The sequence below is a fragment of the Drosophila mauritiana genome, chromosome X (assembly GCF_004382145.1).
Source record: "Drosophila mauritiana strain mau12 chromosome X, ASM438214v1, whole genome shotgun sequence".
Classification (NCBI taxonomy): Eukaryota; Metazoa; Arthropoda; class Insecta; order Diptera; family Drosophilidae; genus Drosophila; species Drosophila mauritiana.
In genome coordinates, this window is record NC_046672.1 from 13,596,843 (window position 1) to 13,618,956 (window position 22,114).

At 42.4% G+C, this 22,114-nt stretch overlaps 3 protein-coding genes across 11 annotated transcripts in view; 2 read left to right on the forward strand and 1 right to left on the reverse strand.

Moving 5' to 3' along the window:
- Nucleotides 1-20,504, forward strand: part of LOC117146752 (sn1-specific diacylglycerol lipase alpha) — a 31,947-nt gene extending 11,443 nt beyond the window's left edge. The window contains exons 3-16 of one of the 9 annotated variants that reach the window (XM_033313239.1): nt 10,822-10,916; nt 11,042-11,148; nt 11,208-11,312; nt 11,386-11,487; nt 11,704-11,881; nt 11,959-12,378; nt 12,451-12,975; nt 13,034-13,175; nt 13,237-13,341; nt 13,408-13,535; nt 14,524-14,547; nt 15,575-15,707; nt 17,427-17,551; nt 18,312-18,333. In XM_033313239.1, the coding sequence (XP_033169130.1) occupies nt 10,822-10,916; nt 11,042-11,148; nt 11,208-11,312; nt 11,386-11,487; nt 11,704-11,881; nt 11,959-12,378; nt 12,451-12,975; nt 13,034-13,175; nt 13,237-13,341; nt 13,408-13,535; nt 14,524-14,547; nt 15,575-15,707; nt 17,427-17,551; nt 18,312-18,318 (2,196 nt within the window). In that variant the 3' untranslated portion in view covers nt 18,319-18,333. Of the gene's footprint in view, nt 1-7,363; nt 7,449-10,821; nt 10,917-11,041; nt 11,149-11,207; nt 11,313-11,385; nt 11,488-11,703; nt 11,882-11,958; nt 12,379-12,450; nt 12,976-13,033; nt 13,176-13,236; nt 13,342-13,407; nt 13,536-14,523; nt 14,548-14,580; nt 14,730-15,574; nt 15,708-17,426; nt 17,648-17,851; nt 18,219-18,311 lie in introns of those variants that run through there. The other 8 variants (XM_033313237.1, XM_033313233.1, XM_033313232.1 and 5 more) reach the window with 8 other exon arrangements.
- On the reverse strand, nt 6,028-7,470 carry LOC117146755 (aldose 1-epimerase). The gene has a single exon (XM_033313250.1). It carries the CDS (start codon nt 7,440-7,442, stop codon nt 6,264-6,266), a length of 1,179 nt encoding a protein of 392 aa, XP_033169141.1. The 5' UTR covers nt 7,443-7,470; the 3' UTR covers nt 6,028-6,263.
- Nucleotides 20,505-20,667: 163 nt separating the features above from the next.
- LOC117148379 (nucleoside diphosphate-linked moiety X motif 8) lies at nt 20,668-22,022 on the forward strand. Its single transcript, XM_033315736.1, has 2 exons — nt 20,668-21,067; nt 21,134-22,022. Exons 1-2 carry the CDS (start codon nt 20,781-20,783, stop codon nt 21,696-21,698), a joined length of 852 nt encoding a protein of 283 aa, XP_033171627.1. The 5' UTR covers nt 20,668-20,780; the 3' UTR covers nt 21,699-22,022.
- The last annotated feature ends 92 nt before the right edge of the window (nt 22,023-22,114 follow it).

Genomic DNA, 22,114 nt, shown 5'->3' on the forward strand with positions numbered 1-22,114 from the left:
AAATGATTATATATCTTTGTAATATTTTCTCGAAGTGCATGTCCCTTTGTTAATTTGGTTTTCTTTTTTTTTTTTGTGCCCTGTTTTTTTTTTTAATTGCTTGAAAGAGAGGGAGTGCGTCACGCGAATGCTGAAACTATATAATATGGCAGAAAAGGAAGTGGAAACCATAATCAGAGTGTGCGGTCTGGTTTTATAAAGTTATTCATAAACGGTGACGAGGGGAAAAGGGCGCTGCATAGATGGTAGGTGGGAGGTAAAGAGTAAAATGCAAAGTGGGCGGAAGCGGGGGCAGTGCAATTAACCCCCGGAGGGCAAACTGCAGTTTCCGTGGAGCGGCGAGTGTGTGCGCCATTTACCTTTGTGTCGCGCACCCGAAATGGTTTAAAATCGGAATAATATATACCAAATTGCAGGGCAACATAAGCTGCCAGGTGGAAATTCAATTGCGAAACTCGAAATTTGCGGAAAAGCGGTCCCATAACGCCACTAAACACCAATGCCAACCAATGGTACCGCCACAGGGGTCCAGCTAAATTTAGATCGATATTTCCCGTTTCGTCCCGTCCCGCTGGCTTTCGCTTTCGCTTTTTATAGACTTTAAGAAAATGTATTCGCAGGCAGCGTTCGCTAAATTTAGTATTACCAAAAGCAAACAGTCAACAATCTGGGGTACACAAAACATCAGGTTACAGTTCCAATCGATCCAAAACGTGCCAGATGCCCCATTAGCCGCATATTCATGTTCGAGGGTCGCTCCATGAGCTTTGCAAGCGATTTTCCTGCAGGTTGATTGCGTTGTTTCTTTTGGCTGGCATCTCTGCTAATTCATTAGCTTAACTGAAGAGCTGAAAACTCTGATACATTTTCGAAATTCCTTAATTGTTTTTGCAGTTCTTGGAATCCATTTATCCATTTATTTGTTTGCAGCCAGCAGACATAAACGTAATGTGCTGGAAAATCAGTGTAGTTTCATTTATCCTTTGTAAGCACTTGTTACGCCCCGAGTTTCCAGGAAATGGGAAACGAACTACAGTTATATTTACTGGCGCAACTTCCTGCCCATTTCCCTAGTAAGCTTTGTAAGCTCTTTATTCTGTGTTATTTTGTATAACGACTTAATAATACAGAAATTCCAATAATAAGCATTTATGGCAAATTTGATATAATAAATAGCTGAAATATACGTATAATGGTAATATATTTTTAATTTTATACTAGACTAGCCTTGAAACTCCCTTTCCATATTAAGCATTACCGAACAAAAATGGCAAACACCTTTATTACGCACCTATTTTTCGAAGAGCCCTTCTCTGCGATTCTCAAAGGGGATACTTAAGAAGACAACAAACGCACGGATTTATTGGAGGGCCCTTCTCTGCGCTTCTCAATGTGCATACATATGAAGATGCCATCAAACGCACTGATTATCCAAAGGGCCCTTCTCTGCGCTTCTCACAGGGGATACGTAAGGAGCAGCCATAGAACGCACCGATAAATTGGAGGGCCTTTCTCTGCGATTCTCAATCGGACTACATAAGATGTCATAGAAGGCACTACCTTATAGAAGCTCCGATAAATAAAAAGGATCTACCGCTAAATAGGACTAGGGACAGCTCAAAGAAGCTGGGTTCGGAAAAATCGAATTTTTGAAATTTAAAAGCTGGAATCGTTTGCCCATTTTTTGCCCATGTTTGCCCACCAATTAGTTTTTTTTGCCCACGTCCAGTTTTTGAGATATGAATTTTCGAACAAGTTCGAAAATTTTCGAAGATCAAAAATTTCACTTTTTTCAAAAATTTTTTTTTTTAATCGCAATAACTTCGTTTGCCCACGTTTGCCCACCCTTTAGAATTTTGAAATTTTCGAAAATTTTCAAAGATCAAAAATTTCACTTTTTAAAATTTTTTTTTTTTAAATCGCAATAACATCGTTTGCCCACGTTTGCCCACCCTTTACAATTTTGAAAAAATTTATACTTTAGAAAATATAAGACATTCAATTTTACCTAGGTGTCTGTGCCCATCCTTTGAAATTAATTTTTTTCGTTTGCCCACCCTTCGAAATTAGTTTTTTTCGTTTGCCCACCCTTCGAAATTAGTTTTTTTCGTTTGCCCACTCTTAAAAATAAAAAATTTCGATTGCCCACCTCTTAAAACTAAATAATTTCGTTTGCCCATCCTTTAAAATTAATTTTTTTCGTTTGCCCACCCTTCGAAATTAGTTTTTTTCGTTTGCCCATCCTTCGAAATTAGTTTTTTTCGTTTGCCCACTCTTAAAAATAAAAAATTTCGATTGCCCACCTCTTAAAACTAAATAATTTCGTTTGCCCATCCTTTAAAATTAATTTTTTTCGTTTGCCCACCCTTCGAAATTAGTTTTTTTCGTTTGCCCACCCTTCGAAATTAGTTTTTTTCGTTTGCCCACTCTTAAAAATAAAAAATTTCGATTGCCCACCTCTTAAAACTAAATAATTTCGTTTGCCCATCCTTTAAAATTAATTTTTTTCGTTTGCCCACCCTTCGAAATTAGTTTTTTTCGTTTGCCCACCCTTCGAAATTAGTTTTTTTCGTTAGCCCACCTCTTTAAAATAAATATTTTCAGTTAAAAACGTTTTCCCACGCCTTAAAAATGTTTTTTTTTTCGATTTGCTACTTATAAAACCAAATTTGTACATATGTATGTAATAACTGTAAGTTGTGCCGCCAATTCACATATGTATCTTAGGATCGGCGGACAGAATCACTAATATTATATGATTATGGTGAACACACACATATATATATATATATATATAAACTATATATATACATATGTATGTTCATCAACACTTGCATGAAATTTATCAATGATTAAGAAAAATTTATAAATTGTAAGCGAATGATTAACATTATATAAATATTAAAAAAAAAACTGTGTAACGGGTTGCGATCTCCTTATGTACGTTCATCATAATCATATAATATTAGTGATTCTGTCCGCCGATCCTAAGATACATATGTGAATTGGCGTCACAACTTACAGTTATTACATACATATGTACAAATTTGGTTTTATAAGTAGCAAATCGAAAAAAAAAACATTTTTAAGGCGTGGGAAAACGTTTTTAACTGAAAATATTTATTTTAAAGAGGTGGGCTAACGAAAAAAACTAATTTCGAAGGGTGGGCAAACGAAAAAAACTAATTTCGAAGGGTGGGCAAACGAAAAAAATTAATTTTAAAGGATGGGCAAACGAAATTATTTAGTTTTAAGAGGTGGGCAATCGAAATTTTTTATTTTTAAGAGTGGGCAAACGAAAAAAACTAATTTCGAAGGGTGGGCAAACGAAAAAAACTAATTTCGAAGGGTGGGCAAACGAAAAAAATTAATTTTAAAGGATGGGCAAACGAAATTATTTAGTTTTAAGAGGTGGGCAATCGAAATTTTTTATTTTTAAGAGTGGGCAAACGAAAAAAACTAATTTCGAAGGATGGGCAAACGAAAAAAACTAATTTCGAAGGGTGGGCAAACGAAAAAAATTAATTTTAAAGGATGGGCAAACGAAATTATTTAGTTTTAAGAGGTGGGCAATCGAAATTTTTTATTTTTAAGAGTGGGCAAACGAAAAAAATTAATTTCAAAGGATGGGCACAGACACCTAGGTAAAATTGAATGTCTTATATTTTCTAAAGTATAAATTTTTTCAAAATTGTAAAGGGTGGGCAAACGTGGGCAAACGATGTTATTGCGATTTAAAAAAAAAAAATTTAAAAAAGTGAAATTTTTGATCTTTGAAAATTTTCGAAAATTTCAAAATTCTAAAGGGTGGGCAAACGTGGGCAAACGAAGTTATTGCGATTAAAAAAAAAAATTTTTGAAAAAAGTGAAATTTTTGATCTTCGAAAATTTTCGAACTTGTTCGAAAATTCATATCTCAAAAACTGGACGTGGGCAAAAAAAACTAATTGGTGGGCAAACATGGGCAAAAAATGGGCAAACGATTCCAGCTTTTAAATTTCAAAAATTCGATTTTTCCGAACCCAGCTTCATTGAGCTACTAGGGACTAGTGTGTGTTTCAAATGCACTTTAACTATGGAAACCAGCAGATTGCAAACAGTTCTCAGTCATGTCAATTTCAATTATTTCCTTACACAAGCTGGCACTTCAGTCTTAGATTGAACTGAATTGCAATTAATCTGTCATAAAGTGTAAAAGTTACCAACATTTTCTGACTTGGAAGTGCACAGCGATGGGAACTTAATTGTGAGAGGCAATTCTGACAATTTAACTTCATTTCAAACGATCTGAGGATTTAATTTGATACCGTGCTTGACAATCAAGTGTATTGAAGTGTATAAAGTTCACATTTTTACATCGAATTTTTTCCTTCACGTTCTTAAGTAAATTTTAATAAAAATTTTGCGACCTTAATCATCATAATTTTAAGCGAGATGTCACAATTGTGGTTCCGCACATGTACAAATTGGTGAACAAAGTCATTTTCTTGGAATTAATTGACATATGTCGTACTATCAATTTGCTTCCAACTTGAAGTTAACTGCAAAACACATACTCTTAGTAAATGGACTTAATGGCTTATCATAAATCCAGTTGTTAATTGCACCCATCACGGCTGTTTACCACGGATTCACCACTCAACTTCAGTTTTGCGATGCGATGGCGGTTATCTCGTGGCAATTTGTTGATTCGAGTGCAGCGCGATGTTCGTACATCGCCCTCTTGCCAAGGCACAGATAAATTGCTTGCATCGCGACTATCTTATCGTGCGGGGCCTGTTCCGCGATCCATCCAATAAAAGATCGATAGAGGTGTGTGATTTACTAGGACCACGGTGCACAGAACACAAACTACACACCTATCGAAAAATTGTTACGAAATGTGCTAGCTACGGATGATTATTCAGCCAATAACCGTGACAGGAATTATCATCATTTATAATGGCAATAACTGAATAATTGAATATGCTGCGATATATGACGGAGACAGAACAAAAGAATGATTGCCATCAATTACTCTGCCCTTGCCCCATTACGGCTTCTTCGACAGCTGCGTGGTTTTTCACACTACACTCGCACAAAGTGTGTGTGGTTTCGGAAAAGCAATGCAAATTTAAATACTATATTCCTAAATGTGTTCGGTTTTAAATTTCCATAAATATATTTATGCATATCTCTTCGATGAACCCTTTATCACTCTAATAACATGAAGTGTAGTTTGCAGAACAGAAACCCTTTGAAAATAACCATTTTTGTTTGCAAGTGTACATAGAGAAAACAGTGGGGTATAATGACCATTCATACCTGCAGTTGGTGTAATGGGTTTTCGAGTTGCCTGCGGCTTCCTCGGCATTGTTCTTTCAGTCCGTGCCGCTGGTTCCATATCATGCCTCATTGGAGCCACCGCACGGAAAATGTCAGGATGGTGTGCAAATAAATGCAAAATCATGGCTCGTCATCCACATCGACACCGCATCGTCACAGTCACAGAGTCAGTCATCCTCGCCCATTGTCACTTGAAGTTCAGTTCAGCGAGGCCAATGGCAATGGTAATGCCAATGCCAAAGTTGCTCGGCCTTTGGATTGCAGCTTTGGTTGCTTCAATGAAATCTGTCACCGAAATCTTTTCCATTTAAAAGGAAAGACGCGAGAGGCACAGCTCCATAAGGCCAAAGTTATAATTAAGATTAAGATTAATTGGGACTTAATATTTGATGGCAAATTATTAACACGAAGGTTAAAAATAAAGGAACATTCTTGAAATCAAATAAAAGAGGAATGTAATATCCAATATTTTTTGTCTTATTCAATGACGGTAACCTTTTAGTCGTTCTCCTCAAAGCACCCAAGTTTCGTTTCATTTCATTCTTAAATATTTGGACCTATTTAAGTAGTTTTTAAATGTATTAACATTTTCTATGCTTGCTTTCTCCGTTAAACAGACAAAAGCATTTCTTATTGCCAAAACAATTTTGCATTTACAACACCGTTAAAGGCTATAATGTACAGCATTTTAAAATTCCTTTGTGCGATAATATATGCAAATGACATTTTAATGGATAAGCAAATTTTATTTATTCAATGATTACTCGACGACTGTAGTTATAGCACTCAGAAAATTTTAATTACTTTGAGCAACACAAAGTAGCTGCCATAGAACGCACCGTTTTATCGCAGCGCCCTTCTCTGCGATTCTCAAACGGACTACATAGGTAGCGGCCGTAGAACGCACTGATTTCTCAATGGGCTCTTCTCTCCGCTTCTCAAACAGGCTTTGGTTTTCGCAGTGGTTCTTCGCCCAGGGCTTTCAGTTCCTCCGGATCGGCACAGCATTTCCACGATTCCTGAACGCCGAAATGGTAGATGGTTTCATGGAAATAGTGCTCGCCCGGATTGATGAAGATGCGTGGAAAATCCGGCTGATTTACGGCATCCGGATAGTTAAGTAGCTGAAGACTGAAGCCACAATGTTGCCAATAGCGTGTGCACCTTTTACCCAATATAGGTGGCTCACCAAGCGGTTCCTGGGGAAAACAATTGCCGGTGGTGAACTTAACACACGGCTGATTGCTGAATATTTCCATAAATCTCCCCGAATCCGGATGCAAAAACCTGCCCACATAACGCGTTCTTATTGAATCAAACTCCTTGTCGAGGGCAAAGCAAACGTCGTAACCCTTTACCGGTTTCTGTTCAAACTGGCGCACCCGGTCACCCATGAATACTGGCAATCGGATATCGTATACGGAATCACTAACGTTCTTAAATCGACCCGTGGGAAGTCCGTCGCCATTGGATGTTTCCATCGTTTCCATTGCCTCAATGTTGATTTGATGGTCAAAAATGCCCTTGATTCCGGTAGACTGACCGGCCAGATTAAAGATGATATGATTGGATATATTCACCGGCGTCGTTTGATTAGTGGTGGCTTCCATTTGTATAAAAAACCGATTATCGTCATTTATGGTGAAGTGAAGCAATACTTTCAATGTCCCAGGATATCCTTCGTGTCCATCCGGGGATACATGACGCAAGGTGACGCCATCCGGCCGTTTCATTTCCAGATCCCAAATGACCTGATCGAAGCCCACAAAGCCACCATTAATCTGGTGCTTCTGCCCGAAATTTTTGGACACAATGACCCGTCGCTCGTCCATGATGAACTCGCCGTTGCCCACCACATCCGAGACTCTGCCAATCGTGCAACCAAAATGATAGTTCCTATACTTCGTATACCCGGCAACATCATCGAATCCGAGTACCACATCGGACAACTGGTGATAGGCATCTGGCACTTGAATGCTCTGGATTGTTGCGCCCAGCTGGATGATGGCCACGGACAGGCGATTGGTGTTGGTCATCGTATAGCGACGAATCACTTGGGCCTGCTTGGTAAACGGATTGGTCGCAATACCAAAGATGTCCTCCACAACCTTAACCATAATTAGGTATAAACGTTTTTTGAATTTTGAATTTAATTGAAATTTTTTCTTCTGTGTGAATTTCTTTTTGAAAGTATACTCAAAGTTGTTAAAAAAAATGTGGGTAGATTCATATTTTCTCCCTGACGCACAAAACTCCTCCTAGGGTTAAACTACACGCGTATTCCTCAATGTCCCCAGGCTCAGTACCTGGGTTTCATCCTGGACAAGCGGCTCACGTGGAGGCATAGATAAATTACTTGCATCGCGACTATCTTATCGTGCGGGGCCTGTTCCGCGATCCATCCAATAAAAGATCGATAGAGGTGTGTGATTTACTAGGACCACGGTGCACAGAACACAAACTACACACCTATCGAAAAATTGCTACGAAATGTGCTAGCTACGAATGATTATTCAGCCAATAACCGGGACAGGAATTATCATCATTTATAATGGCAATAACTGAATAATTGAATATGCTGCGATATATGACGGAGACAGAACAAAAGAATGATTGCCATCAATTACTCTGCCCTTGCCCCATTACGGCTTCTTCGACAGCTGCGTGGTTTTTCACACTACACTCGCACAAATCGTGTGTAGTTTCGGAAGAGCAATGCAAATAGGAAAAGTATATTCCTAAATGTGTTTGGTTTTAAATTTCCATAAACATATGTATGCATATCTCTTCGATGAACCCTTTATCACCTTAAAAACATGAAGTGTAGTTTACAGAACAGAAATCCTTAGAAAATAACTATTGTTTTGCAAGTGTACATAGAGAAAACAATGGGGTATAATGACCATTCATACCTGCAGTTGGTGTAATGGGTTTTCGAGTTGCCTGCGGCTTCCTCGGCATTGTTCTTTCAGTCCGTTCCGCTGGTTCCATATCATGCCTCATTGGAGCCACCGCACGGAAAATGTCAGGATGGTGTGCAAATAAATGCAAAATCATGGCTCGTCATCCACATCGACACCGCATCGTCACAGTCACAGAGTCAGTCATCCTCGCCCATTGTCACTTGAAGTTCAGTTCAGCGAGGCCAATGGCAATGGTAATGCCAATGCCAAAGTTGCACGGCCTTTGGATTGCAGCTTTGGTTGCTTCACCTTTGATATTTGGCCCGGTCTGCCCCGGATTCGCTGGCGAAAGGTAAATGTTTGCCGATAAGAACAGCCAGTTGGATCAATAGCCTTGAAATTACGCAGCTCGAACTTTAAGCTTTCGACAGGTAGGTGATATATATTGCAGCAATGAAATCTGTCATCGAAATCTGTTCCATTTAAAAGGAAAGACTCGAGGGGCACAGCTCCATATCTTTGCAAAGGTCAGCATTTTAAATTGGATTCTAACTGAAGATGGCAAAAGTTATAATTAAGATCGAAGGGTTCTCGACTTGCGACTTAATATTTAATGGCAAATTATTAAAGACGAATGTTAAAACTAAAGGAACATCCTTGAAATCAAATAAAAGAGGGTTTCTATATGGAAATAGATTTAGAATGTAATATCCAGTTATTTTTGTTTTATTTGTCAAGATTCAATGATGGTAATTTATTTTACCTTTTAGTCGTTCTCCAAGTTTCGTTTAATTTTATTCTTAAATATTTGGACCTATTTAAGTAGTTTTTAAATGTGTTTACCTTTTCGATGTTTACTTTATTCATAAAACCGAAAAAGCATTTCTTATTGCCAAAACAATTTCGCATTTACAACACTGTTAAGGCCTATAGAATTTTAAAATTCCTTTTTGAAATTTTCCATGTATATAGATATTCTTTTATATACGGCCAATATTACTTGACTTGGCTATGTAAATAACTATAATAATAATCTGTCTGCTTGATTTGTAAATAATATATGCAAATAACATTTTAACGGATAAGCTAAGCTCATTTTATTTATTCAATGATAACTCGACGACTGTAGTTATAGCACTTAGAAAATGTTAATTACGTTGAGCAACACAAATAATAATTAGAAATAATGAAATATAATGTTTATATAAACACAAATTGATTAGAAAACCATGGGTAGATAGCAACTAGTACGCAAGCTAATATGTTTTATTATATGTTAGCATGATTGAAATTTGCATTTCGAATCGTTCAAATGATCAAGGTCGTTAGTATATAGAACTTTAGAATATTCAGTATTCAGTTCTAGTCGAGGCACTCAGCCAGTTTATTATCTGCTTGTTTATGTTTATATTGACTGAGATCGTAAACCCATTTCGTCTATAAATAAGCCACTGGCGAAATCTTTGGCATTGTAATATCTAATGCTGATTCGGCACAAGTGAACTTTGCAATCGCAATTGATTTAACGTATTGATTATGCCGCCGATAAAGACGGTGAATCATTTGGCTGGCACTCTCGTGACCGATAAGTCGATAAGACCACAATGCACGCATGTCCTCGCACCATTACTTAGCTAGTTATTTAGTTAGTTAGTCTTGTTGATTCCCGAGACTCCGGATATGCAAATATGAGCATGCATTCCCCTCTACGATTGCCATGTCAGGAGCGCCTTATCGAAACCCGATGCAATGTCAAGCCAGCGATTATGGTGGGCTTTTCCAAACATGATGACCCACACACGACGCCCAACAAGTTGTTACACACAGAGAAAATATACCTGAGTTTGCTTTGCTTGACAGGTTTCCCTCATTTAGAGGAACGTCTGACTTAAGAACCACTCTCTAGCAATGATGTTGTAGTAATGTCCTCTTTTTTTTGTGTACCATTTAACCAATGTTACTGCCTTTCTTTCGGTGCAGTTTTACTTGCCACCCCCTTTTGACACGCCCTGCTCATGTCTGACCCTGATTATGCTTTGCTTTACATGGCACTATTGGTTGACATCGACAGAGTGGGGTGAAGTGGATGGCGGGCGTGGGCGGAACCTTAAGCTGCTCCTCCAAAGTCGTTCGCTTTGCATATGTGCATGCAGGCATGACTGTACCACCATTGAGCATTTGAGTGCTGCAACTTAATTTCCAACGGGATTACAATTCGGAGCGGCAGCACAAATGTCTGGCGTTTAAGCTGCAACCTGCGACCAAAGTGGGTTGCTATGTAAATGCAAGTTTCATAAAATAATCATGATTGCTTTTGATGCCACGATCTTTCCAGGCATATCGCACACACTGCGTATGAGTGATGTAGTTGAAGATTATCACTCATACGCAGTGTTGCACATCGTTGAAATGCATAAATACCACATGGCTGTGAATTATGAAATTAAGTTTCATTTTTTGATGCGAACCTAATCTACTACTGATTATTTATCAATAATTTATTTATAAATGTTGTACTTTTTGGCGTAGCAAGCAAGGTTATTTGGATTTATATTTAGCTTAAACTAATTTCACTCGCTCCTTTCGATTTCAGATGCCTGGACTTGTGGTCTTCAGACGTCGCTGGTCTGTGGGCTCTGATGATCTCGTGGTGCCGGGCGCATTTCTCCTGACGATTCATTTTATATGGTGAGTAGCCACTTACCCTTTTACTTAATCACCGATTATTGTTCATAATCATATTTCGTGTTTTTTTTTATTCTTTTTCTTCAACAACAAAATATAAACAAAAAACGATCTGATTTCTGTGGCAGTTTTGTGATTGTTAGCGTCTCGTTGGTTATCTTTGAGTATAATACACGAATTTTAAGCGTAAAATTATTGTTCTATCATCTAATAGGCTACTTGTTGATACTATTTTGTAAGTATACTGATTCACTTTCATTGGATTCTGTATTAATATTGATTCTTGTTTTGCAGTTTCAATATGTGTAGAAATAGGTATATGTGTGATCTCGATGCGTGGCAGTATTCTGGATGCCGAGGCGCGCACCTCAATCAATATCTGGATATATCTCAAGAGCCGTAAGTTAGCACTAATAGATGCACACCCCGAACAATCCTATATGTAGTATATCCATTCCTATCTTCATTGCAGTGGTTATACTGTTCGATATTGCCTGGCTGGCGGTGGGATCCGTTTGGCTGGGGCATTACTACACCACTGCACCCATCGATGATCCCAAAAAGGTCTACATAGGTGAGCCAAATCGTAGACTTTGCTAGTGATTGTCTAGCTTAGAGTAATCATTATAAAGTATGGGTATATAGTATTAATATTTGTATAGTTTGCAGGTGTTCCTATGCAGTTTTATGCAAATATCTTGCCTTGCTTGGGCTTTCCCATTGATCCAGACTATAACCTATCAATCTAGCTTAAACTATCAAGTTAATTCGAAACCTTTCTTCCTCACAGCAATTATCATCTGCAATTGGGCTCTGGTGGTGATCACCCTCATCACGATATGGTGCACCTTCGATGCTGCCGGCAGATCCTGGGTAAAGATGAAGAAGTACCAGCGATCAATGCGCGAGACAGAGTCGCGGTTTAACTACAAGCGGAGCAACAGTATGAACCGCAACTGGCGGCAAAGGTGAGTCAGTCCATTTGCGTCCAAATTGATGGCAACGATTATTTAATAAATTTCATTGACTTCGCACAAACGCACAGGAAAGTAATGCGAGCGTACCAGGATAGTTGGGATCATCGCTGCCGCCTGCTTTTCTGCTGCATGGGCTCCTCGGAGCGCAACCGGAACTCGTTCACGGACATCGCCCGTCTGCTGAGCGACTTCTTCCGGGAGCTGGACGTGGTGCCGTCGGATGTGGTGGCCGGATTAGTTCTGCTCCGCAAGTTCCAGCGTCTCGAACGCGAGGCCATTGTGAGGCAGCGCAAAAATGGCACCTACGAGTTCCTCAGCGGCGTACCGATCACGGAGCGAACCCAGTTCCTAGCACTCAACGATGCCAAAAACTATGACTTCTTTCAAACGGTCATCCACTATATGTACTTTGCCCAGGGAGCCTACGGCTGGCCCATGTACGTCATCATCAATCGCAGCAAGATGTGGCATCTGGTGCCGGAACTGAAGTGAGTATGAAGCATGTGGCATATGGCAGGAAATGGCCAATGGAAAAAATGTATATATTTCATTATTCTCAGATGCTTTGGCTGCTGTTGCGGTACAAGTGATGATACAGAGGTTATCCAGGACAACTGCTGCCTGTGCAACTATGCAGCGCTGAAGAAGACGCTCCAGCTGGGCGACATCGATATCGTTTATGCCACCTATCACGTGGACGTGGGCGAGACGCCCTTCTTTGTGGCCATCGACTACACACATCGTTCGGTTGTGATCAGCATACGTGGTACCCTTAGCATGAAGGACATCCTTACTGATCTGAATGCCGAGGGCGAAGTTCTGCCGCTGCAGCCGCCGCGTGACGATTGGCTGGGCCACAAGGGTATGGTGCAAGCGGCGATCTACATACGCAACAAGCTGCAGGAGGAGAACCTCATCGAGAGGGCACTCCAGCGGAATCCGGACCGTCAGACGCACACCTTTGACCTGGTGCTGGTGGGCCATTCGCTGGGCGCCGGCACAGCGGCCATACTCGCCATTCTCCTTAAGCCCGAGCATCCCACGCTCCAGTGCTTCAGTTACTCTCCGCCAGGAGGTCTGCTCAGGTGGGTTATGCTTAAGCTCTCCTGTTGGTTCAAATTGAAACGTATGCTTCCTTTTCAGTATGCCCGCCGTGGAGTACTCAAAGTCGTTCATCACCTCGGTGGTGCTGGGCAAGGATGTAGTGCCGCGCATCGGTCTCAATCAAATGGAGGCCCTGCGAGCGGACCTTATCAATGCCATTCAGCGCAGCGTGGATCCCAAGGTGATTAACAATTATAACATGCTCTCTAATATGTATTTAATACGTTTCTTTTTTCTTTTAGTGGAAGACCATTTCCTGCTCGGTCATCTGCTGTGGCTGTGGACCCGAGCCCACTTCTGTGGTCAACATGTCCGGCCAGGACACGCACATCAATCAGTACCAGGAGGTATTTGGGCCCATATCTCCTTCGATTTGTGCTGCGTACTAAAAGTTGTTTATCTGTATATTCCAGGAGCGTGGCACTGCCCGTTCGACCAGCGCTCATCCGACGGACAGCTCGATAGCTTTAACTCTGCACCAGCCCTTATATCCGCCCGGTCGCATCATTCACATAGTGCGACATCATCCCAAGCCCGACGAGTGAGTAGCCTGAGTCCAACGAGCTGGAAATAAGTGCGACAGCTGGCCGCATCCGCATTTGTTTCCTCCTCGATCTCGCAACCCGACCTCCTGACCCACACCCTGATTTATTTGTTGATGTTTTTTGTTTGATTCGCGATACGAGATCCGCCTCTGGGGCCCAAGGTCTGTGCTAATTGAGGTGCGATAGCCAATGCTTATCGCCGAAGTGAGAGTGGTGGAGTGAAATGTCAAGCTGATCCGCAACTGACTCATTCGCAATGACGTCAGGGTTGTGTTGTCGTCGCTTGGCAATGTCGTGGTATGTTAATCTATCGCCTCGCCCATCCGTAGAGATGCATAGATACAGCCGATGATCTCGTCATCGGGAACGGGCACTGAACTCTCTATCCAGTTGGCGCCCTTTGCTATTCGGTGGCTGACTCTAATTTTCGTCTACGATTTGACATACCCACGTGACTTATGGCCGAAACGTGCTGCTTCAATTATTAAATTCACAAGTGCCCCATTTCGTAACGCGATTGCTAACAGAATGTAGGGCCATATTGAATTTCCAGACGCAGACATGCATTAATAAATATATTACTTAAAGTTAAATAAACACAATTTTTAACAATTTGTATGGTCCAGTAGCAAAATTAAAACGTTTTCTTAGGCTAAATTATCATGCAAGACTATAAGATATTTTACTTTAATAAATATTTCAATGCGTTGAGATTTAATACTAATAAGCAACTAGGAAGATCTAGGAATTTCTTTATGCTGGGTGATAGTTCACGATGTTGTATGTACATATGTATGCTGTCGGCGGAGTTCTCGATCGACTACTTTCACTTGTTATCGTTTCAATTGGTTTGGTTCGGTTCGGTTCTGTCTTGTTTCATTATGTTTTGTGTTGCTGAACGTGTTTGGTCGATTTCTGTTTGCCCCACCGTCCCGAAACCCAGTCAATGAGAACAGAAAATAATGTTAACAAAATGTTTTTCAGGCAAAAATACGACAGTGGTTGGAGGTAGGCACACACACAGACCCACCAGCCCATCAACACCCACAACTACACCCACATCGACACACATTTACACACGCACACACCTACGCGCATCGCACACAGATGCAGATACTACGAGCACACGCATCCAAAAGATTGAAAGATGAAGAGCTTGAGCAGCGCTGCCGTAACTCAACTCGATCTCTGTCTCTATCTATCTATCTGTCTCTCCTGCCTCTCTCTCTGTCTACATATGTCTATTCCACTCTGCCCGTGTTTATGCTCGCCCTCTGTCTCTCTCTTACGCACACTTTCTCTGTGTCTTAGCTTGTTTGGTTTGTGTGTTGACCTAGTGAAAGCCCGAGAATTTTATAGATCTGTTTATTCTGTTAGAAGACTTCCTTCACATCCCATTTTGGTTAATCTTTGTTGCATGAGACAATACAATCACCGAAGCATGCATCGTCCCATTGCCTCCAATTAAGCTCTCTACACGAGCTGAACTCTCATCTCAAATAGATCAGTTTTGCTAAAGAAGGTTGAACAAAAAGATCATGAGTTCAGATGAGAATTCTGCCTTTGTAAAGAGGTCCTTATATCCGTCTCTCGTTGTCGCCCTCTCTCGCTCTCGCATATGAGCTGGGCTATTATCCTTATAATTTGTGTTTGATATAGCAGATCGTGCATGATATTAGACCCGAAAGTTGAAGAATACAATATTCTAATGGCCGGAGTCATGGAAATCCTTTCATTAATGAACTATATATTCTATACAAATTTTTATTGCTGATAGATATGTAGCGTTGATTTTTGTTTCCCAATCGTTCTCTAATAAATCAAGTAGATATCCAATATCGATTACACATTAATATTTATTAGACAAGTAGAGATTACGTGTTATTGAAACATATCATATTGAAAGAGATTTCTGTGACAACTAAATTGGTCCCCAACTGAAATTTAGTTGGTCGGAACGTAGAACGTAGATATTTAGTTAGTTTAAATAGCCCATAAGTAAACTATTGCAATAAAGCTCTTGTGTATTTTGCAGAAATGTTCTGAAAAATCGGGAGCCCGTATATCAGGCAATCTGGGCCGATTCCACGGACTTCGATGAGGTGCTCATCTCGCCGGTGATGCTGCAGGATCACATGCCCGACAAGGTTCTCGCCGCCCTCAAGAAGGTAATTGCCGAGTTCGACGACGAGCGCGGCTCCTCGGTGCACAGCTATTCCACAGCCAGTTGATCAGATCCGGTCGAATGGACGGACGGACGGCAATGGAATCGAGTTGAATATGGAATGACTGATCGTTGACACCCTACACCCCCCCGTCGTCTTCGTCGTTGTCCTAGAACCGTATATAGTCTAACTATAGCCCTATAGCATACATATCTAGAGTACGCAGCACCGATCTAGTTAGTTGATTCGTCTACTGTACTGTGCTGTATTGTACTGTACTGTACTGTACCTTGCCCTTAGTCTAGCCTTAAGGTCAGAGGTCGCGAACGGCGAACGGCGAACCGCAATGCGCAATCCGCAATCCGCAGTTCGCCAAACCCATGACCACAAGCCACACAGCAACCAAAACTCACAAACACAAGAGCCACGCGAACGCGAATACCACCCACACAGTCATGACAAGCACATTTACACCGATGATGCCTATTTATCTATATGTAAACTCAATTACGTTAAACGTTATCTAGTCTAAGGCCAACTATCGCTTATAATTTCAATAATGCTAAATTGTTCGACATTGATTTGTTTATATTTATTTATTGCCCTTTTGTTTTTGATATATACCATACAACGATTTGCTTTGATATGTATGTCCAGAGAATGGAACCGATACTTAGCCAGCACTACACACGTATAACCAAAATCCAGTAACTATATTGTATTTATCGCTGTGTTAGGCATTGACAATGGACTTTGAATGTTTACACTTATGCCTAAGTTAAATTTATATTTATATACTTGTATTTTGTTTATGTGGCTTCGTCCATTTATTGTTTAAGTTGAACAGATGTAATTTGCATTTCGTTTTCAAAATCTCCGTGTTTCCATCACGCTCTCCAAATATCTCTTATATATTTTCACTTTAAATCGTAAACTGTTTGTTTTTTATATGACGAATATACACACTTGTACTACGTACAAGTACTTGAATATGATTAGTTCTTTAATTTATTTCTTGCTTTTCAATACCTTTGAAATCGGTAATGGTGAATATTTAAGTATTTGCACATCTTGTAAGTTGCCCGATTACTACACCAGAATGTCCAGTTAATCCCGGCTTCGTTGGATTAAAGATGTTTTTTAGAAATCGCTCCGCTAGATGGAAAACTATATTATTGGTTTTTGAAAAGCCAATATATGCACACGATTGATAATGATTTTATTTGAGTTCTTTTTGTGAAGATTTGATTTGGTAAGTTTTTTAAGTTCAACTGTTATGCTTTGACTACAAATACACAACATAACCTATCATACTATATATATACTATACACAACTCCTTTAAAAATATCTGCTGCATGGGAATGGTTGTTGTAAAGCTTAAGGAATGGCAAAACAAATACATATAGTATGGTAGATGAAACGTATTGCCTTTTTGCTGAGCTGGGAGGAGACCCGGTCCCGTATGTGTGCTAGTTGCAATGAGAGAGTAGTGGATCAGGCTATAGGATAATCCCTTGAACGATTTTTCCACCCGACCCCACCCTTGATGATCTGATTCAGATCACAGTTAGTATATGCGACGAACTTCTGTAAACCACTGATGTATTTAATTATGCTTTTGTTTTGCTTCTTTTATGGAACTTAACGATTATCGATAACTGATAAACGAATACCGATTTAACCGATTTGTATGTGACCCGATCATCCGATGATGTGCACAGGTCGTGTCTTGTAGAGATCGAACCGTAAAGGCATGTACCACTCGTAGACGTAATGATAACACGACAATAACTACAACTACAACAGTTACAACAACAACTACGACAACACAAAATACAGATACCAGGTACAGCCGCCCGCCTTCTATATAAATTTGTTATCATTAAACAAAAGACTAAACCAACTTTCCATTTTGCTCTCGTTAAAACCAAACAAAATTTTTAAATATGTCAACCGAATTACAAGTCTCTCTCTCTATCTCTCTCTATGTATATTTCTCTCTCCCGCTCTCAACCTAACCTCAAACAATTAAAAAAAAAAACCAACAACCTATCCAATTTTGTAAACTAAACTCTCTAAATGTAATCGTACTCGCTGTGTATGTACAACGAAAACCAATATCGATATTGTGTCTCGCACCCGTAAGCTCCCACCACCCTCAAACCACACCTCACCACAGCGAACCATGAGCCACATCCTACTCGCTTAACTTTGACGCAACTGTACTTAGTCACTCCACTTCACTCGCTAACTGCATCTGCTACTGTCTCTTTCCACTCTCGCTCATCTGTGAAACTGTACATACATGCATCCCACTCTCGCTCGCAACATCTACTCGTCTCTTTCTGCATTTATATGTAACTACCAGTTGTGAAGATCAGGATTAATTGATTGCTTGATCTGTTTCGATTATAGATTTGAAAAAATAACTGCAGTCGAAAAGAAGGGTTTAAATGCCAACCAAGAATGAAAAATATATTTACGAAATCAGACCTATCAATCAATCAATCGGTTTAACATTTCAGTAGGACCACAACTTAGATCTAAGTTAAATGATCAAGTACAATCAAACACTGATCCCCACCACTCTCGCTACTCGCCTTTAGGTTGTAACAACGAGTGGGCCACGCAAGCCGCAGCGCCAGACCTCGAATGCATTCTCCACCGGATCAAACGAAGCAGCGCACGATATGGACCTCGAACCGCCGCATTGTAGCGGCCACAGTGTGCCGACGGATGCCATGAGATTCGAGCCGCGAACGGATCCCGACCAGATGCAGAACTCGATAACGCAGTCGCAACACTGCAAGCGACCCTCGCAAAGTTCCTACACGAACCTGAGCAACTGCCTCGTCCTGACGCCGACCGCCCAGCACAAGCTTTGTTTGGAGACGTCCTTCACCAACGGATCGACACCACACCAGCCAAATCAGCGGCTCACGTCGGCGGCCTCATCGCTCCTGAGCTCGGCAACCACGCCGTATGACATATCAAGTGCTCTGGACGACAGCCTGGCCACAGTGGCGCTGCGGCAGAGCCCCTCGCTGATCAGCGCTGAGACGACGGCCACGGTGATTGTTAATCCGGATCCGGATGCTGAGGAGATTGCCATACCACAACGCCTCAAGGCGGTGGCATTCGATATGGCGCTCACTCCGCCGCCAACGCTGCCGGAGAGGTCCCTGCTCGGGCGCCAACACTCCGAAAAAAAGCCACGTTCTCTGCCGCTGGCCCATGTCCAGGCCCTTCGTAGAGCTTCGGATGCTGGTGCGGTGCCTGGAGTGGATTTACTGCACGACGACTGGTATGGCCTGGCCCCACTGGCCAGTCCCGAAACGCTGTCCGAGATCTCGAGCGTCTCCTCGCGAACCAGCGTCCCCATTAGCCTGGCCAACAGCATTGAGCGCTATCTGCAGCACATGGGCGTGGGCGTTGGCGGTCCGAAGGTGCCACTCGAGGACATCTTCGAGTCGCAGCTGCATACGCCCAAGGTTATGAGGCGGGCGCCCAAGTTCAGCGAGAATCTAGCGGGCTGTGCAGAGGACACCAGAAATCTGGATCAGTACAAACGGCTGGGTCGTGTGTTCATCACCTTTCCGCGCATCTTTCCGGATCAATCGCCAGCGGCGCATAGTCTGGACTCCAGCGACGATAGCTTTGAGTCTGCGTCGGCCCACAGCCTGCAGAGATTGCAGCTGCCGCACGGTGCCAATGCGGTGCAGAGTTCCAAGTCCGCCGATCCGCTGGACGGAGATCCCGATGCGATGAGGCAAACGCAGCCGGCCAAGAAGTTGACATTCAGCGATAGCGATATCCTGACAGACGCGGACTGTCTGCGACTGTGTCCACACTGTCCCTGCGATCGGGATGTCCAGCGTGGCTGCTGCACTCGCTCGGAGCACGGGAAGTGCGGCACAGAGATTTCCGGCGGTTGTGGTGGTGCCACCATGGGATTGGGCTCCACAGATACTAGTTTCTACAGTGCCAGCTCATCGCTGGAACAGTTTGCCACACCGGCCCGGCAGAACGGTGGTAGTGGGGCCTCTGGCCCCCACCTGGAGGAGATACTCATACGGCCCGGCGTGTTGGAATCGCACTTTCCCGTTCTCGGCGGTGGCAGCGCGATAGAGACACCCGCTTTGGTGGCCCCAGCCTCACCATCGCCGCTCAGCAATGGCAAACGACCGGATGTGGTTGGTGGCCGGGTGAGGAAACGGCTCTCGTCCGAGGAGTTTGTCTTCTCCCGGGGCGAGGATCTGCCTAGCCTAGTACAAATCGGTGATAGGAGTACCGGCTCTCCGGCGGGACGACGTCGGGCCAAGGGCTGCGTCTATCCGGCCGGGAATAGTCTCCGTTTGGACGCTGCTGCCGCTGTCGCCTCCGCTTCCGCATCGCCCACGTCCATTAGTAAATTTACCCGCACGCGCGTGGCCGCCGGAGGATTGGCAGCCAAACAGGCTGCCGGCAATAACGAAAGTAACGTTTAATAGTTGTAAGTTGCAAGCAGTACCTTCACCTGGACACACAGATGCGATTTCAGCCCAAAGTCGACAATTATGCCGTTGCCATTGCTTTCACACAAGCGATACATACACAAAACCAGTTGATTACAAATTAAAGGAACTCACAAGGAATCTAACATTTTGCATACCGATTACCTAAGGAACAACATTTAGCATTAACACACGAGCGTTTACTATTAACTAAATGCAATATGTATATTTATATACAGATATATAAATATATATTTTTTTGTGCAGCCAAGCCCCAAGCGACGAGAAATTTTAATAAAACGTTTTAAAAAAGTGAATACTCTGTAATGTCGTTAATTAGGAAAATGGCACAAAAAACTTCTAACTTTAAAGTGTAACGGTTTGCTGCTTAGTTGGAATATGGTATTTTAAAAGCAGCTGAGTTGACAGCACTGTTAACCGCTAACAGCGCACTGTGGCGCACAACAGTACACTATCGGCTGTTAAGGGCTCTGTTTTGGTTTTTCAATTCCAATTCCAAAGTTCGTTGCGTTCGCATTTGTTTACATCATTGCTCGATTCGGTGTTCCATACCCAAACACGATGTCCCTGATTGCCCAGGCTAGTCGCACAGCGCCGCAACTCCTGTTGCACTTGAACCGCCATCTGGTCACCTCCTGTTCAAGCGCCGCATCCGCCACGTCCTCGAAACCGCCGGATTTCGACCAGTCAATCACTGCCGACCAGCTCCTCGGACCGGAATCGCAGCGCAGGTGCATGGAGAAAATGCGCAGCCTGCCGGCATTCCCGCGTCCCAAGGCGCTGACGCCCAGTCGCCGGGAGAAGCAGACGTCCGCGGTTCTTATCGCCCTCTGCCAGGAGCGGGGCACGTCAGTATAGCCACTTAAACGAGGAATGCAATCATTTGAATAAGCTGCATCGTTTTGCTCTTTCAGAAACGAGATATCCCTGCTATACACCCGACGATCGCGACACCTGCGCAGCCACAGCTTTCAGATCTCCTTTCCGGGCGGAAGGCGCGATGATCATGACACTAGCTACGTGGACTGTGCGCTGCGCGAGACGGAGGAGGAGATCGGCCTACCGCGCCATCGCATCCAGGTGTGGGGCGAGGCCAAGCAGCTACAGCTGCCGAGGACCTCCTCCATTGTGCCAGTGGTGGGTGTGGTGCCAGACTTTAGCCTCTCCGAGCTGCGTCTCAACTGGGAGGAGGTGGAGGAGGCGTTTAGTGTGCCGCTCCAATCGCTGATGCTGCCCAAGGCCACCAGGCACACACAGTTTCGCAGCGGTTACAGCGGTCCCGTATTTGTCGTGGACCATTATCGCATCTGGGGCATCACCGGCTACCTGACGCACCTCTTCCTGCACTGCCTGCTGCCACCCAGTTTGCTGCCCGATTGCCTCAAGACGAACATCAAGTTCATTCGGCCCTTTAAGCTACCGCCCAAGATGCCGCATCATCGCGAGCACTCCGCCGCGGATCCCTCGATGCGCACCTGACGAGACATCCGCGATCCGCCGACCGTAATCCTACTCAGGCTAGCACCAATGTGGTACTGTGATTGGGCCAAATGTGCTTCGCTCGAACCGAACAATTGGCCAAATCTGATGGTGTTCTTTGTTTTAGTGTACGCGTTAATTGTTAATTATCGGAGAGATTTATAATAAAACTGTTGACCATTATATTGAAATCGAAGAGGAGCTCGTAATTCGAGCTAAAGTTTTAGTTTGAAGATGCCATTAAATGCTATTAAGTAGTATGTATATATTAACTTTTATCATGAAATGAACATCCGTAATTTCCGTGTTAAGTAGAAGGCAATATTTGTCTTTTTGTTTTTTTTATTTGTAATTTTTACTTAAATACAAAAAATACTCTTCATTTCCTCCTCTAATTTTCTTTTTTTTTTGTTTTG

Excerpts from the sequence above, each read along its gene's own strand:
- LOC117146755 (XM_033313250.1), bottom strand. The coding sequence starts at position 7,442 with ATGGTTAAGGTTGTGGAGGACATCTTTGGTATTGCGACCAATCCGTTT.
- LOC117148379 (XM_033315736.1), top strand. The coding sequence starts at position 20,781 with ATGTCCCTGATTGCCCAGGCTAGTCGCACAGCGCCGCAACTCCTGTTG. Across the intron at positions 21,068-21,133 it reads CTCTGCCAGGAGCGGGGCAC|AAACGAGATATCCCTGCTAT; the intron begins GTCAGTATAGCC and ends TTGCTCTTTCAG.